Source organism: Staurois parvus, unplaced genomic scaffold (assembly GCF_062004578.1).
Source record: "Staurois parvus isolate SC_StPar_1 unplaced genomic scaffold, SC_StPar_1.0 ptg000029l, whole genome shotgun sequence".
NCBI classification, from domain to species: domain Eukaryota; kingdom Metazoa; phylum Chordata; class Amphibia; order Anura; family Ranidae; genus Staurois; species Staurois parvus.
Window position 1 is genome coordinate 9,381,797 of NW_028317825.1, and position 18,124 is coordinate 9,399,920.

The following is an 18,124-nucleotide window of genomic DNA, read 5'->3' on the forward strand; positions in this document are numbered from 1 at the left end:
TTATTTGCCAAAAACGAGGGGAAACGCCATATCCTAGGGTGCGGTGTAGGATCTAAGAAATTTATCATGATAGAAATTGGAGAGTGATCCGATATGGCTATGTCATGTATAGTAGATGATACAACATGTTGCAACGTTGTGGGGTTGCAAAAAATATAATCGATTCGAGATAAAGAGTGGTGAACGGGAGAATAGAAAGTATAATCTCTACCATCTGGGTGAGTCAAGCGCCATATATCAGTAAATTGCATAGCTTCAACAAAATTACCAAGTAAAGTGGGCGTTGGACGGGGAGGCTTAGTAGAGCGAGAGTCTCGGTCAACACTCTGCGATTTATCCTCCTGCTCCTGCATAACAGAATTAAAATCACCTCCTATGACAAGCGGCTTGTGGATATAGGGTGCCAGCCGTGAAGACAGGCCCTGAAAAACCTGCCTCGTCGGGGAGTTAGGAGCATATATATTGGCAAGGACCAACTCTTGGGGTCCTATTTTGACATGTGCTGCTATGAAACGGCCTTCGGCATCTGCGTCCACAGAGACCAATTCAGGATTAAGTCTCTTGTGAATAAGAATAAGTACTCCTGCTTTATTATTAAGGGAGGAGGAGCCGAAGACGTGACCCACCCAGAGTTTTCGCATACGAACAAAGTCAGGCTGTGTAAGATGAGTCTCTTGGAGTAGAGCTATATCCGCGCGTAAGCGCCGCAAATGTCTTAGTACTGCCATGCGCTTGTGAGGGGATCTGAGGCCCTTAACATTCCAGGAAAAAATACGTGTCATTCTAGCTGGGATAAGGTATGTGATAAGATACGGGACTTACCAATTAGAGATGTAGAAACAATTAGCGCTGCTTCATTAGGCGGACGTGGGTGGTGTAAGTCTGGTCTCAGAAGACGACGGAGATCTCCAAAGAAGAGAAAGTGAAATTGGAGAGAAAAAAGAGGAGAGAAAGCGAAGACAAGAGCAGGGGCCCTAGCAGAGCCCAACAAAAATACTAAACATATAATATACCACAACAGTATAAAGGACTTCACGTCATTCCGCATGCTGTATCCACCAACATCAGCGTGACCGGGAGTAGCATTGAGAGGAGCCTGCCCCAGGGACCAAGTTATAATTGCTAAGGATACGTGAGGGCGTCCCTCAAATTAACTCCCGACAGCGGCTCCAGCACCCCTCCCCCGCAGCACCGCTGATGTATGGAGCAAGGCAAATGCAGGCAGGAAGAAGTAAAATTCAGGCATATATGTAAATAAAACACGACATTGAAGTAGGCGACAATGCAAAGGCCTTGTGCCAAACAAATAATACATAGAACATCTAGCGCTGAACAATCGAACAGACTCAGACTGTAGAACGTGTGAGCTGTCAGTATTCAAAAAAAAAAAAAAAAAAAAATACCATTCAAAAATAAGAATACCAATAGAAAGCTCTTTCATCAGAGCCAATCGAATCAAGAGAAAAGCTTGAAGCTTTAATGTAGAGACCAATGGCCTCCTAGACCTTCAAGGCGGACGAGCTTTAGAGGACGATGGAATGATGCGTTGACGTTTAGGTGGGTCTTTGCGGGGACTGCGTTGATCTCTGGGCCCAAAATTTCTACCCGCTGGCTGTGATGCCGGATCCCCTTCGGCTAGGTGATCTCGGATATATTGGTGGGCTTCTTCAGGATGGACAAAAGATTTAGAGACCCCAGATGGTGCAGTAAACCGTAACGTGGCCGGATACGCCAATGTGAACTTTATTCCTTTCTGATAAAGAGTGCCACATACTTGTTGGAATGCTTTCCGTTTACGCGACACTTCCTGCGAGTAGTCCGCAAATAGCAGTAATTTGTGACCCTCAATCTGCAAAGAGCGTGAGTTACGGAAAGAGGTGAGGATCGCCACGCGGTCAGCATAATTGAGATAGCGGACAATCACTGAGCGAGGCGTTCGGCGCTCGGTAGACGGAGGCCCCAGGCGGTGAGCTCTCTCGACCTGGCAGGAGGAGGATAGGCCTAATGCCGCCGGGATCCGTGTTGAGCATAAATCGGGGAGAGATCCAGTATTAAAAGATTCTGGAAGACCTACAATGCGTAGGTTATTCCTACGTGATCGATTTTCCAAATCTTCGATTTTATCCAAAATACTTTGCTGTATACTATTGGATTGTGATGTACCCGCTTGCATGGAATGGACTTCATCTTCTAAATCAGATAAACGCTGCTCAGCCTCAGTCAATCGTTTAGAATGATCACATAAATCCTTTCTCAGCTGTTCCATGCCCATTGTGACAGCTCTATCTACAGCCCGAGTGATATTAGGGAGCAATATAGAGGACACTGCCTGTGCTATCATAATATACTGCTCATTAAGGCAGTCAGTGCCCAAAGGGAGTGGAGAGGCAGTGAGGAGGTTGGAGGGAGATTCCATTACAACTGCCCCCTGAGTGTGATGTCGCTCCTTGCCTGTGTCCATAGTGTGACAGGCATCGTCGGCCATCTTGGCTGCAGGAGGGGGAGAGCCGCACCCCTCCGCTCTAGCCGCCGACTCGTGGCCGGACTGCGCCGGCAGAAGGTACCGCTCCATGCTGGGGCCACTGCCAGAAGGTAAGGGACACCCGAGGGCTGCAGAGCGGGGACCCGGAGGCAGTTAGCGGGATTTGTATAGCCGGGATCCCGGGAGCCGCGGGTCCCGCGTTTACAGCATCCGGCGCCGGAACCGGAAGTTTCCTCTAAATTCTTAAAGTGTTACTAAACCTACAACAGTAAAATCAGTCTGTATATGCACCAAAGCATGCTTGTTATACTGTGGAATCTAAGGGGTTGATCTTGACTTCTCTGATCCTCTCCATTTTCCAGTGTCCCCCTCTTATCTCCTGATAAGACATATTGTGTGGAGTCACACTGCACACGCTCAGTTTGGTGTGTACTGCTAGAGGTTTTTTTCTTTTTTTTTGGCAGAGTGCATGTGATCAGCACAGGGCCAATCAGCACTGTCCCAACCGAGGGTCAGGAGTTCTGCATCCTCCAACAGCAGAATGAAAACTCCTCCTACAAACTTTAACCAGTGCTCAGCTAGACAGTGATAGAATTCACAAGACTGCTCTAACTGCTGATGAGAAAAGGTATTTAGCAGTTTATATTTACTAAAATAATTGCATTTCCATGTTCTGTGTACTGTGGGAGGCCAGATATAGTGAATGCAGGGTCCTGGGTTTAGTAACACTTTAAGGCACAGGTGTCCAACTGGCGGCCCTTCAGCTGTTGCCGAACTACAAATCCCATGAGGCATTTCAAGACTGACCGTTACAAGGATGACTCCCACAGTCAGAAGCATGATGTAGTTCCACAACAGCTGGAGGGCTGTCAGTTTGACATCCCTACTTTAAGGTTTCTTGGCAACTCGAAGTTTCAGCTCCCTCCATAAATGTTCTATAGGATGAAGGTCTGGAGACTGGATAGGCCACTCCATGACCTTAATGTGTGTCTAAATAGAAAGTAAATGAACAAAAACAGAAATCTTAATCAAATCAGTATTTGGTTAACTACCCTTTGCTTTCAAAACAGCATCAATTCTTTTAGGTACACTTGCACTCAGTTTTTGAAGAATCTCGACAGGTAAGCTGTTCTAGATATTTTGCAGAACTAACCACAGATCTTGTGTGGATGTACAGTGCTGTGAAAAATTATTTGTCCCCTTCCTGATAGCAAAAGACAAAAAAAAAAAAAAAAAAAAAAAAAAACGAAAACATAATTTGTCACACTTAAGTGTTGCTAAACCCACAACAGTAAAATCAATGCAGTAAAGCATGCTTGCTATACTCATTGTGTAAAGGGATGATTAATCCTGTCTTCTCTAATCCTCCCCTTCTTCCACTGTCCCTGACTCGAGTCCTGATAAAATAGAGCCTTGGGGGCACATGCTCAGTTTGATGAGTTTTTTTTTTCCCTGGGAGAGTGTATGTGATCAGCACAGGGCCAATCAGCACTGTCCAGACAGAGGGTCAGGGCTTATGCAGTCTCATAGAACAGTGAGAGGAGAATTAATACTCCTCCTACAAGCTTCAACCAGTGCTCTGCTGGACATTGATAGAAGTCACGAGACTGCTCTAACTGCTGATAAGAAAAGATATTTAGCAGTTTATAGTTACTAAAATAATTGCATTTCCATGTTCTGTGTACTGTGGGAGACCAGATACAGTGAATTCAGATCAAACAAATTTTACATTTTACACAAAGATAAATAACCTGAGTAAATACAAAATGCAGTTTTTAAAATGATGATTTCATTTATGAAGGTAAAGAAAACTGCTCAAACCTGCGATGTGATAAACCACATTTTTTGGAAAGCGGTGTTACATTTCGCTTGCCACACCCAGATCTGATTACTGCCAGACCTGTTGAATTAAGAAATCACTTAAATAGAAGCGTCTGACAAAGTGAAGAACGCTAAAAGATCTCAAAAAGCAACACATCAAGCTACAATCTAAAGAAATTCCAGAACAGATGAGAAAAAGTATTTGAGATGTATCAGTCAGTAAAGGGTTACAAAGCCATTTCTAAAGCTTTGGGACTCTAGCGAACCACGATGAGAGCCATTATCCACAAAATGGAGAAAACTTGGTACAGTGGTGAACCTTCCCAGGAGTGACTGGCCTACCAAAATAACTAAGAGCACAAAGACAACTCATCCAAGAAGTCATAAAAGAACCCAGAACATCTAAAGAGCTGCAGGCATCATTTGTCTCAGTTAAGGTCAGTGTTCATGATTCAACAATAAGAAAAACTGGGCAAAAATGGCATCTATGGCAGAGTTCCAGGGCGAAAGCCACTGCTGACCAAAAAGAACAAAAGGACTCGGCTCACATTTGCCAAAAACATCTCGATTATCCCAAAGTCTCTGGGGCAAATTCTGTGGACTGATGAGACAAAAGAAACATTTTGAAAGGTGTGCATCCCGTTACATCTGGTGTAAAATGAACAGCATAATTATAAAAAGATAATTATACCAACAGTCAAACAATCGTGTTCTGGTCTGGGGCTGCTTTGCAGCTTAGAACCTGGATAACATGCCATTATTGATGAGATCATGAACTCTGTGCTTTACCAGAAAATCCAGAAGGAGAATATGTTCGGCCATCAGTTCGTGACCTCAAGCGCAATTGGGTTTTGCAGCAGGACAATGATCCACAAAGCACTACCAAGTCCACCTCTAAATGACTCAAACAAATTAAAAAATAGAGTTTTGGAGTGGCCTAGTCAAAGTTTAAACAAGCCAATCATGCTACAAAACTCTCCAATGTGGCTGAATTAAAACAATTCTGCAAAGAAGAGTGGGCCAAAATTCTTCCACAGCAATGTGAAAGACTTATTGCCAGTTATAGCAAACACTTGATTGCAATTGTTGCCGCCAAGGGTGGCACAAGCATTAGGTTTAGGGGGCAATTACTTTTTCACATAGGGCCAGGCAGGTTCGGACAGCTTTTTTCCCTTAATAAATGAAATAGTCATCAAAAATTGCATTTTGTATTTACTTGGGTTATCTTTGTGTAATATTACAATTTGTTTGATGATCTGAATCATTTAAGTGTGACCATGCAAAAAAAATAAAAATCTGAAAAAGGGACAAATACTTTTTCACAGCACTGTATGCTGCCTCAAATTCTTCGGTCTCTTAATGTTAACCCAGACAGACTCAATGATGATGCTCAGGGCTCTGTGGGGGCCAAACCATCACTTCCAGGACTCCTTGTTCTTTGCACTGAAAATAGTTCTTAATGACACTGGCTTCATGTTTGGGGTCGTCGTCCTGCTGCAGAATAATTTGGGGCCAATCACATGCCTCCCTGATGGTATGGCATGATTGATATGCAACTGCCTGTATTTCTCTGCATTGAATTCTGACCACATCTTCAACTCCATTTGCAGAAATGCAACCCCAAAACGGAAAAGGGAACTTTCACCATGCTCCACTGTTGCCTGCTGGCACTCATTATTGTACTGGTATCCAGCCCTTTGCAAACTGTCTCCTGAGTCTCCACATTTTTCACATTTTGACTCACCTGCTGCCATTTTTCTGCACCCCAGTTAATGTGTTTTCGTGCAAAGGATGTGGAAACAAGGCTCAGCTATTCAACTATGCATAAAAACACAAGAACTGAGGAGCAGAAAAATGGCAGCAGGTGCTCTGGACTAATGAATCAACATCTGAAATATTTGGCTGTAGAACTATCTTCAGAAGATACAAGAACAAGGAGTCCTGAAAGTCATTGTATGGCCCCTACAGAGCCCTGTTCTCAACATCAAGTGTCTAGGATTACATGAAACTGGAGGAAGGATCTGAGGCAGCCTACATCCACAGATCTCTGGTTACTTCTCTAAGACGTTTGGAACAACCTACCTGCAGAGTTCCTTCAAAAAATGTGCAAGTGTACCTAGAAAAATGTATGCTTTTTTTTTTAATAAAGGCAAAGGGTGGTCACGGCAAATATTGACTTGGATTTCTCTTCTGTTCATTTACTTTCCATTTTGTTAATTGAAAAAAAACTATTAGCACATATGCTGCTGAAAGCATTTTTTCACCCCTGCCTAAAACTTTTGCACAGTAATGTAATATATATAAAAAAATATATTTTAGCATATGCAAAGAATACTTACTGGTGTACTCCAGCTTTAACCATGTGTGGCTATTTTGAGTGACTACAGCTTGTTGAACATACAGTTTCTCTATGAATGTTTTGCTCTTAAAAAAAACTATATATTCTGAAAAGTGAAGACGACTAACATCCAGAACTGAATGTGTAAACACCACGTCAGCGAACAACGTCATGTTCCATTTCAAAAAGCAGATACGTGAAATGATACATTCTTCTAACATGTCTCATGCTAACAGATGGCCGAGAGCAACAGATGCAATAATACGCAGACAGCACAATCACAGATGAGTTATCGTGGGGTTTATAATCAATACACAATAACATCCGTTAAACTGCCAGGAAAAGTAGTGGGAATAATACTGGAAAACAAAACTCCGAGAATATAGCAGACTTTTCTAACTTGCAAAATAGTATAATAAAAATACTCCGTTTTTGAACAGATGTCAATTAACTTGAGTCACTACAAGTTGTTTGTAAGTGGTTCCATATATGGAAAAAGCACATGGAAGACAAAAGCTATTACATGGCTCCTCCATGGAACCTTTTACCTCCCTCAAAAAAACCTATCCACATCTAACAATATTCACGAAGTCAAGGCAGAGACAACGAGGGGAATGCATGGCCACCACGTTTTGGAGGGGTGGCCCTTTAAAATAACCTGGGCAAGGATCAAAAAGCCATGCCATCAGTTTTGGTAGCTTTATCAAAATGTGCAGCAGATTCGGGTAGTTCTTAATAGCACCACTGTTACAAAGTGGTGATTATGGTTGCACCAAATTAAAAATTACCTGCAGTTTGTAGATATTGAAAACAAGAGGTAATGATGTATGGGGGACTCAAAAAAAAAAAAAAGTCACCTCAATGCTACAGCATCAATCTGGTGCTGCAGCTGTCCCCCTCCAGATCTAAGCCTGAACTGAGCAATCACATGACCCCTGATTGAGCAGTTCTCTGTCTTTTTGGAGTGGAGAGCAATGACACTCACTGGAGTGCCGGGCTGGAAAGTGGGCGGGTGCAGCTGACTTGGCTCTAAAATGCGCACCGAAAGCCAGCGCTAGCTGGATCCAGACAATATGGTCAGGATGCTTCCAGAGCCTGGGGCAGCTCTGTAACATCAGCTGACATCAGCTTTAAGTCCACTGTTGGCTGATTCTGTGACAGAAGAGAGAGCAAAGCTAGTGCATTCCTGTGACCCAGAAGAGAAGTATGGGGGGTGATTTTAATTCACTCTAAGTTTGCACACAGAGACAGGCAGAGTGCCTGTCCCTGTGTAGCAGGGGGGCATGTTTGCCACTACACCTTACCCACCTGTCACTGGTTGTCAAGAATGCTGTTCTTCGTAACAAGTGACCACCTTGAGATTGAAATCAGGCAATGTGTGGATTCTTTAGCCAATAGTAATATGTCATGACTGTGAATCCGCCCATTACCTGTGCAAGGTATGGGCAGGCAGCTATCCGGAGAGTCTGCAGTCGCCCAATATTGCACCTGTGATCTGCTGATTGTGGGTGCAATGCTCTGCAGGCCCCTTTTGAAAATGTTGTCATTAAAATTGTGGGAGTAAAACCAAAATTTTTACTTGTGATTAGTGCAAGTGAGGGAAATTCCTCCACCTTTTCCTGCGACAATTCTCTAAGATGGGAATTGGAGAGATTACATTTCCTCCGTCTGGATACAAACAGAAAAAAAATAACCTGATAATGGTTTAAAAAGGAGAAGTACAGCCAAAAGCTCTTTAGGCTGTACTTCTCCTGTGGATCACAGGAGTGCAGTTTGTTCTGCACTCCTGTGACCAGTTTTCAGCTGAATGAAGGCTGAAGCTCAGCCTTCCAGTGAGCCGCTGAGATCCTGAACAAGCCGCTCCCTCCCCCTCCACAGCCAAGCGCTTCAGTGAGACAGTCAAAGCAGACAGTGGCAACTGACAGTCACTGCTCTCTGCTCAGAGTGGCTGTCAGAACTCGGCGATCATGTGGTCGCTGAGTTCTCCCACTCAGAGCCAGCAGGGGAAAAATGCAGGATCAGACTGATGCTACATCCACCTTGGTAACTATAATTTGGCAAGAAAAAAAAAAAAAAATGAAACTCCTACATCTCTTTTAAGCCTTCTCTAGTCTATTAAAAACTGGGCATTTTATACACTCTAAAAACATCTTATATCAAGACAAGGGCAATAAGTGGTGTAAATATTTAAAAGGAGAAGAAAATGGTAAATTGGGATAAAGAGAGGTCAGAAAAAAAAAACAGAAAAATGGAAAGTGTGTGGAGGGGAAGTGATCGGAAGGGGCACAAGCAGTGCAATACGTTTTTAAATCGCTTAAAAGAAATAATCATCAAGATGAAATTTTTCACTTGAATCCAAATGTTTAACCCTGTATAACAAAAACGAGAGAAATGCGTTGATTGTCAGGTTACCAAATACACCTAAACACTAGTAAAAAAAAGACTGCAATCTTGATAAGGATGAGCAAGGTTAATTAGGAGTAGCGAAGGATGAAGGATGGATAAGGTTCTAGTGTTACTAAACCCAGGGCCCTGCATTCACTAGATCCGGTCTCCCAAAGCACACAGAACATGGAAATGCAATTATTTTAGTACATATAAACTTTTATCATCAGCAGTATATATTAGTCTTGCGACTTCTATTCGTTTCCAGCCAAGCACTGGTTAAAGTTTGTAGGAGTTTTCATTCTGCTCTGATTGTCCTATGAGGCTGCATAACCCGATGCTCTGTCTGGACAGTGGCGATTGGCCCTGAGCTGATGACAAGCACCTCCCCAAAAAACAAAAATTCTCTAGCAATACACACTAAACTGAGCATGTGCAGAGTGCCTCCTAGAGCACTGTACTATCAAAGATTAGAAGGGGAGGATCAGAGAAGACAGGATCAAACAGCCTTTTTACACAATGCGGAGAATTAACTCCTTATGTGCCACAGAGTATAAAAAGTAGGAGATATTTGCAGTGCGCATCAGTGAAGGATGCTCTGGAGAAAGGACAGCTGGTGATGGGAGATAAACTGGAGCACAGGCACTGGGCAGCACTTCTCAAAGTTGATGCAAACTCTCTATGTGGAGAAAGATAAACAGGAAGGCATTTCTAAGTGCAGTATGTCCAGATTCTTTTTAATAAGAACGGTTAAAACCACTTACAGGGTGAAAGTAAAAACAGGCTCTGACTGATCAGTCATAGTGTGGGGCTCTATCTACTGTGCAGGGACCCGCTGTACCAGCCAGCAGCTGCAGGGAGAGCTTGAGATGAGATGTAAGATGACCGCCGCTCTTCCGGGACCGCTGGAGCGCACACTATCCAGAGGAGCGCCGACCAAAAATGACGTGAGCGTGGAGCAGTGACGCGTTTCAGAGCATTCAAATAGCCTCCTTCTTCAAGAGTAGAGGGGCGGGGACGGGGTGGCCTCGGGAGACAAATGGTACACGCCTCCCAGAGACCAAAAATAGTGTGGACGGGGAGACAGTAACATGGTAACAAGATGGGAAAAAAAGGGGAGAAGGGAGAAAACAAAAAACGGGACTATAAGGGGAGAACTAATCTTAGTAAAAAATATATATGATATCTAAAGAAATATATAATATAAATGTAATGTACTTGGTAAAAAAACTATATAGGGGAATGGAGGAAGAGAAGGGGGAGGGGAAGGGGGGAAGGGAAGGGGGGAAGGGAAGGGGGGAAGGGAAGGGGGGAAGGGAAGGGGGTGGGGGGTGAAGGGGAGGGGGGGGGGAAAGAGAATTGAGTACGCGGGTGGCTTGCCACTTAACAGTGATAACTTGCCAGTTAGCATGATGGTAAGGATACATAATATATTATAAATTGTAGAATGCAACAGAAAGGAAGACAGATTTGAGAGCCCCCCCATAGGAGGGGCGTATGGATGTGATGAGCAGGTATGGAGATGATGGCTAATAATTCTATAAAATGGTATGAATCTCCAAGTCCTCATTCAAACGCCTGGTTTGTTTTTACTATCACCCTGTGTTTTTAACCTTTCTTATTAAAGTGAACTTGGACATACTGCACTTAGAAGCGCCTTCCTGATTATCATTCTCCAAGTATACCAAGCATGCTTTACTGCATATACAGACTGATCTTACTGTTGCGTGTTTAGTAACACTTTAATTTCATCATTATCATGAGATGAATAATACTGAAAGCCACTTGAAATAATGTAGACATTTTTGAATGGACAATGAAGTTTATTATACCTACAAACTAAAAAAAAAAATGTATAATAAACAATTTTACCATCATTGTAAGGTTGAGGATTCCCAATCTTTCCATTAACTGAATCGGCTTCCTTCAGTACTTCCATCTCCATTACTATAACCACACGTCTGAAAAGCAGAAAACAAACAAACATTCAGTGAGGCCATATTTATAACTGTAATCCTCAAATCATGGCTGTAGTACTCTGGACCTTCGCAGAGACTACCCTGCAGTTATGCTATGCATTCTCATAGGAATCCCACCCTTCCTTCCTTCCTTGCCTGTGATTGAACAATAAGGAAATAGCAAGCCACCAGAGATCCTTTATTTCCTGTAATAACGATTAGGATATTTTGTTTACCAGTAAAATCCTTTTCTTGGAGCACATGATAGGATATAGTGTAATCCATGTTCATACCGGCTTGGTTATGCTGCCACCTCCAGGTAAATGAAAAACTGCACTCTTTGCCCAGGTATTGCCCTAAATAGCTCAGCTAACCCTCAGTTTTCTGACAAGCAATGAGGAATAAATAAGAGAGCAGAGATCTCCGTGTCCTGTGATGCACTCCAAGAAACTAATTTTACAGGTAAAACGAAAAATCCAGCTATGTTAACCGATTGCCGACTGTGCTATAGCAGAAATATTGCTACAGGGCAGTGGGCAAAAAAAAAAAAAAAAAAAAAAAATCACATATATACAGGATTTTGTATTTCCAGGTAGGGGGCGCGTGCTCCCTACCCGCGCCACCATCAATCACCAGGCCCCAGCTGGTAAGTACTCGCCAGCACCTGATGATTTCCGAGGATCTCCAACAGAGAGGAGGGCGGTTTTGTTTACAACAGTTCTCTCTGTCAGCTCAGGCACATTGCTCTGAATGGCTGTGTACAGCGCAGCCATCCACAGCAGTGTGATTACAGTGACTCTCACACACCGTCCCCTAGTAAAACACTCCCAGCACACAGTTAACCCTTTAATCGCCCCTCATGTTAACCCCTTCCTGTCCAGTGCCATTAGTACAGTGCTTTTTTTTTTTTAGCACTGATCACTGTATTGGTGTCACTGGGGATGAGTAACACCAAGTCAGTTCTCCCCAGTGTCAGAATGTCCACCGCAGTCCCACTATCAGTTGCTGATCGCAGCCATTACTAGTAAATTACCAATTAATTTACACATATTGGGATTTTTTTTTTTTTTTTTTTAGCAAAGACATGTAGCAGAATACATTTTGGCATAAATTGGTGTGTGGCAGCATAACTTAAGTAGTCAAATATGAAATCCTCCTGAAATGTCCTGTGATGTACGATTAAGAAAAGCCCAGATTAGGTCAGAGTTCTGACCCTCCTTTTCTTGGTTTGAGTGCTGATGTGCAGGGAATTGCGTAAACTACGTTAGGCACTTTTACTAGTTCACAGCAACTAAAAAGTAAATTAATGAACACAAAATTGGATTTAAGGTTTTTAATTTTACATCTGTCCTTAGGTTATCTTTAAAACGTGTCAAAACAGTGCCACACATCATACTACTGTATAAAACCTTAAAGTGAATGTAAAGCCTATAATTGAATTAATTTATTAATTAAACATGTTATACTTACCTGCTTTGTGCAATGGTTTTGCAGAGTAGCCCAAACCTCCTCTTCTGGGGTCCACCGCCGATGCTCCAAGCTCTGCCTCTTCTGTGTACCCATTATAGCAAGCCGCTTGTTCTGGGGGCACATGTGTGGGCAAGCTCATGAGCTGCCAGCCTTTAGAATCACTTCAATATCTAGACAAGATTTGTTGCATGACTTATACCAAGGAAAAGCCACACAGAATTTTATCTGTCTTGATCTGTATAATCATTCCCATAAGCAAAAGCTACAAAACTTGCAGGCTGTCCAATGCTGTAGTATAGAGTAAAGACTGATTTGCCTTAAAAACCACTAACTTCCCTTGCTGCTGATTGTGCCTTTTTGTTTTAGTTATTAGAACACTTGATAGAAGGGAAAGAAAAGGTGGTAATACCATCAACTATTCTACTGGCTTGTTGAAGGAGCAAAAATGTGACTTTTACGTTAGAACAGTTTACCAACCTTTGGGGAATGGCTCATTTTTAAGTACATTCTTAAACCACTATTGTAGACTGCAGACAAGCCAAAAAGGTATTTTATACAGATCTTTTAAAAAGGCTGAAAGCACTAAACATACTGTATTCAAACATTAACTGAATAGAGCCCAAATTGGTAAAAAAAACAAGGTACAGCATTGACATACACAATGTGCAGCATCTGACAACACATGCAATATTAAACAGCTAAAATCAATACATTTCAGAGAGTACCTTGGAGGACAATACACATGTGCATGAACCTGTACAGCTACAATTTGGTGAAGTAAAAGACAGAAGTGAATTTTCATTGCATAGCAATGGTGTGCTCAATGATACAAATACAAAGAAAGTAATGGGCTAAATACCTTCCATCTTTAAGGTTGTTCACAATGTACCGGGAGACCTTGCAGATACAGTTTGCCGCAAGGAGATTTTGATCCACGAGAGAGTTCAACTGGGTAGCCAACATGAAAGCTGAAAGATAAACAAGTAGTAAAGATCAAGATCCTCACTGAGCAAAATAAGAAAACCAGTATTAAACACCGCAAAGGAAATGCAAGAATGATAAAAACCACCTCAAAATATGATTGCCTGGTAAAAAAAAAAAAAAAAAAAAAACTTTACAAAAACATCCTCACCTTTTTTACTACCACTGCAGCAATGCCTTAAAGTGGTTGTAAACCCTTACATACACCCAATGAAGCCTCAGGGGATACAGAGATGAAAAATACTTCCATATAATTTATACCAGGTTATTTGCAGCCCTCTGTCCTCTACAGCTATTCAAAGTACACCGTTTACAAAGTATTTCTGAGCTTCAGGCGACAGGGATCTGAGGTCACACACTGCATAGCACATAAAGGAGAGCAGAGTGTAATCAGAGTAGAAGGAATGGGCACATACCGCCTCTACAGAGTCTCACAGGGAAACATGCAAAGTAGAGGCTGTCAATCACCTTCTGTGTGCTGGGGGGCAGGGCTTTTTCACGAGATTTTGTGATTCATGCAAGATAGAGGGAGGTGAGATCAAATAGGAATCACAGTTGGTACTTTGGATTGAGGCAAGAACACGCTATAGAAAAAGTATATACTTTGTACATTTTTCATTTCAGATGTTTACTTTGAAGCCCAATATTAAGCGCACAGATGAAAGAAAAGGGAATGGACCTATAGGAATTGGCAAAAGTCTGCCAAGTGATTGGTCCTACACATCTATACTTTAACATACAATATGACACATTGATCCATCAGCTGTGCATAGCAAATGAGATATTAAAATATAGATATTTTTAGATATTTCAGAGTTCCTTGACAGCCATCATCACCTCTGCTTAGGCTGCATACACGGCTCAAATTACTCCAGATGTGCAGAAGAGAGCAGAAAGAAACTGCTTATAAGCCATCTATAGCAGCTCTAAAAATACTTTAGTCCACAACACAAAAAAAAGGCTGAACCAACCAGTGAGAATACAAACTCTCTTCTGTAATTATTTGGAGTTAAAATTACCTTAAAAAAAAAAGGAGAAGTATGGCTGTTGGCTATACTTCTCCTGTAAGTCACAGCAAAGCAAGTTTGTGCTGCACTCCTGTGATCCATTTCAGGCTGACATCACTCAGCCGACGTCACTCAGCCGGTCCAGACTCAGGAAAGATCCCAACTTTACAGTCGGGATTCCACCCAGATGCCTGGAACAACAGCTGGCTCAGCCTCTCTCAGCGAACTGCCTATTGCTCCACCAGAGAACCGGTGACTGACAAGAAACGTCAAGATTTCAGAGTTCCTTGACTGCTAGTCATCTTATGTCTGCCATCATCCACACCCCCAACCCCCCCCACCCACTTAGGCTGTATACAAGGCTCAAGAGTCTGAGCCAGCTGCTCCCATCCCCTCCACAGCCCAGAGCTCCAGTGAGAGCTGGAGGAGCAGAGCAGAGAGCCAGTGATTGACAGGCCAGGAGGTACCAATTTGGCATCCCCCACCTGCAGTACAGGTCCTGGAACACATCCATGTCTACAGCCCATTCTCCTGGATCCAGGTTCAGAAATCTGAGGAATTCTGCCTGCCAACTGTTCACCCCAGGGATGCAAATGGTGTAAAAGCCCTGAACATTCTGTTCTACCCAAGAGAGAATCCTATATACCTCTATTGCTGGGGCCCATTATTGACTGTTAAGGGGTTGTCCATCTGAATCTGGAATGCATGACCCTTGGAAGGTCCAGTGTTGCATTGACAACCAAACCCCTCAGATCCAGAATGTTAATCCTCTATCTCCATTCCTCTAGCAACTAAGGCTACTGCACTGACAAGGTGTCTAGGACTTTTCCCCATCCCTGGCATCCATTGTGAGTAGTTTCCAAAAGATTGAAAAGGAAGGAAGGATTTCCCCAACGCTAGAGCTGAATTCCTGAGCCACCAAGCCAGAGATAACCTGGGCCTCTGTGTCAGGCAAATAAGTTAGTCTAGAGACTTAATTTATCCCACGATGACAGAAAATTGAATTGTTGGAGTCTGCAGTGAAACTGAGCAAAACAGGACTGCCTCAAAAGGAGATGGCCATCAGACCCATGACTCTTATGCAGAAGCAAAATGTTAGAAGCTTTTCTTTGAGGAAAAACTCTGGCTTGAACTGTGTCTCAAAAGTGTCTGAATGATTATCCTTATGTTGCTGGCCAGAACCTGTGGTGACTGTTCCGTTAACGCGATGGTATCCAGGTATCCCACAAAGGGAAAGCCGTGGAGAGCATAGCAAAGAGGCCAGCACCTTGGTGAACACGGAGTGTTGAGCACAGACACAAAAGTTGAGGCCTGAGAGTAATGACATGAACCCATCCTGTCCTCAGAAGGGGGGTGAGATTTTCCTGCCCAAATCCTAGGCTTCTCTTCTACTGTGGCAGACGAGTAGTCTTATCGTCAGTGACTTGAGGGTGTCCAAGCACTATAGCCAATGTAGGTTGCAATGCAGGGCCAGTGAGCCACCGAAAACAAGGCTCTGCAAAGAATTTCCAAGTGCTATCCTTAAAAACAGGCGTATCCCCTACAGCGGGTGTCGGCAACCCGCGGCTCTTTTTCACCTTTGCTGCGGCTCCGGAACACTCTGCCCACCAGGTGACAGGCAATAGGGTTGCCGTAGCTCAGTGGTCGGCAAGCCGCGGCTCGCGAGCCACATGCGGCCTCTTTACACATTTTAATGCGGCTCTTCTGTGTGCCGGGCGCCCGCTCCCCTCCCTCCTCTCGGGCGGCCGCCCCAAAAGTCAGGACTCTGCAGCTAGCCCAGCAATGGGCAAACTACGGCCCAGCAGACCTTTTAATCCGGCCCGCGGAGCATGGCAAACATTGGCTGTCAGGATGTAGGCGGGGCAGCGTGACAAACTCCTCTCCTCTCACAGTCCGCCCTGAAGACCGGAACGGCGCGGGAACACGGCGAGAGGAACGCGCGGAGCAAAGGTAAGTGAATTGACACAATATGGGGGATGAATTACTATAGGGGGGATGAATTACTATAGGGGGGATGAATTACTATAGGGGGGATGTATTTTCAGTTTAAAAAATGTGGCTCTCAAAATAAATTTCAATCGTGGTTTTAGCGAGATTTGGCTCAGTTGAAAAAAAAGGTTGCCCACCACTGCATTAAGGTAAGAAACAATATATGCAGTGTCGGATTTGTTTTAAATGTTGCAATGGTTTTGCGGCTCCCAGTCTTTTTTTTCCCTTCGGAAACGGGTCCAAGTGGCTCTTTATGTCTTAAAGGTTGCAGACCCCTGCCCTACAGGGATCGTATTATTAACAAGGCATATTGCTGATTCCACAGCATGATGACTTCTTACTTAAAAACTCCTTAAATGAGTAAAGGGCCACCACAAAGAGCCACCACATAGATCTTCACAAATATGAGTGAAAAGCTTAGCAGGAGTGTCTGAGCGACCATAAGACTGACTGGGACAAGCATGTGCTTCAGGAAGGTCTCTGTAGTTTTAGGACCACTTAAGAACCTAAACAGATAGAAAATACTAGTAAAAGCTAAATCAAGCTTACAATATGTCACTTAAAATCTTGTATGGCTGAAAGTGAAATACTATCAGGAGAACCAAGGAGGGGCCTTGTGAGAGAGATGAGGAAGAATGAAGAGTCATGTAGAGGACAACATTTCAGGCTATCAAGAGTCAGCTGTTCTATAAGTGCACTGAAGGCAGCACCAGAGCTGTTATTGCAACACCAGTTGGAGAGACCTGTTAGAGGGACTGCAATGTGACATATAGTGCAGCAAGGCAGAGACAAGGTAGCTCAAGGGACCAAGCTTAATCTTGGGTGCTCCCAAACCAGCTGCCAGTACCTGGAGAGGTTCAAACGGCTGGGAGGTAACTAGGTCACTGGAGGGAGACAGCAAATTCCAACCAAGGAAAATCCTCAAGTCACTTGCAACTAGCAGCAATAGCAGGAAGCTGTTACCTCACACTGAATGGAAGGAACACGGGTGAAGTGCATGTGTACGATATGAGTGACAATACAGAGCCCTAAGGACACAATCTAAGCTACCCCTGCAATTGCTGAATCCAGCAATTTCCAGGCACAGCCTCCAAAAGCTAAAAGAAATGTATAATCTAAAAAGGAAAAAAAAATGGCTAGTAAAAACAGTTAAATATTTCACCCATCCTCCTAGAACACTAGCAAAAACAGAGGCATGCTGGGAGTAGGAGTTATACCAGCTAGTCAGTTTCTTGGTTGTACAAATCTACCTACAGCGGAATTAGAACCCAACTCTTTGTATTCTTTGTTCTTCCATGAATGATAAAATATCTTGATTTTGACAGAAAACAATAACTCCCTGTTCTCTCTGCTTGTACACAGAGAAAGGTTATCAACATCAGGAGGGGAAGGGGATCAGAAGTCTAAGCAGTTTGTAATGCATCTAATATGAAATAGGCAGGGCTGACAAGTGTTTTGGAATTTACAGCCAAAAATACCAAGTGGTATGTCAAAAAGGGAAGAATTAGTTCATACTACTGGCAACATCAAGAGTAATTCTTCTGTACTTTTAGTGGTCTTAAAAGGAGAAGTACAGCCAAAGCTTTTTTGGCTGTACTTCTCTTGTAGATCACAGGAGTGCAGTTTGTTCTTCTCTCCTGTGACCCAGGTTTAGCTGACAGCGGGGGTTCCTGAGCAGAGAGCGGTGGTGAGA

At 43.3% G+C, this 18,124-nt stretch overlaps 1 protein-coding gene across 2 annotated transcripts in view; it reads right to left on the reverse strand.

Annotated features, from left to right (window-relative positions):
- The window catches only part of RPA1 (replication protein A1), a 115,918-nt gene that overhangs the window by 64,340 nt on the left and 33,454 nt on the right, over nucleotides 1–18,124 (reverse strand). Inside the window, exons 1-3 of one of the 2 annotated variants that reach the window (XM_089657726.1) lie at nucleotides 13,587–13,726; nucleotides 13,314–13,422; nucleotides 10,899–10,987 (exon numbers count right to left, since the gene is read on the reverse strand). In XM_089657726.1, the coding sequence (XP_089513852.1) occupies nucleotides 10,899–10,987; nucleotides 13,314–13,417 (193 nt within the window). In that variant the 5' untranslated portion in view covers nucleotides 13,418–13,422; nucleotides 13,587–13,726. Of the gene's footprint in view, nucleotides 1–10,898; nucleotides 10,988–13,313; nucleotides 13,423–13,586; nucleotides 13,727–18,124 lie in introns of those variants that run through there. The other variant, XM_089657719.1, reaches the window with a different exon arrangement.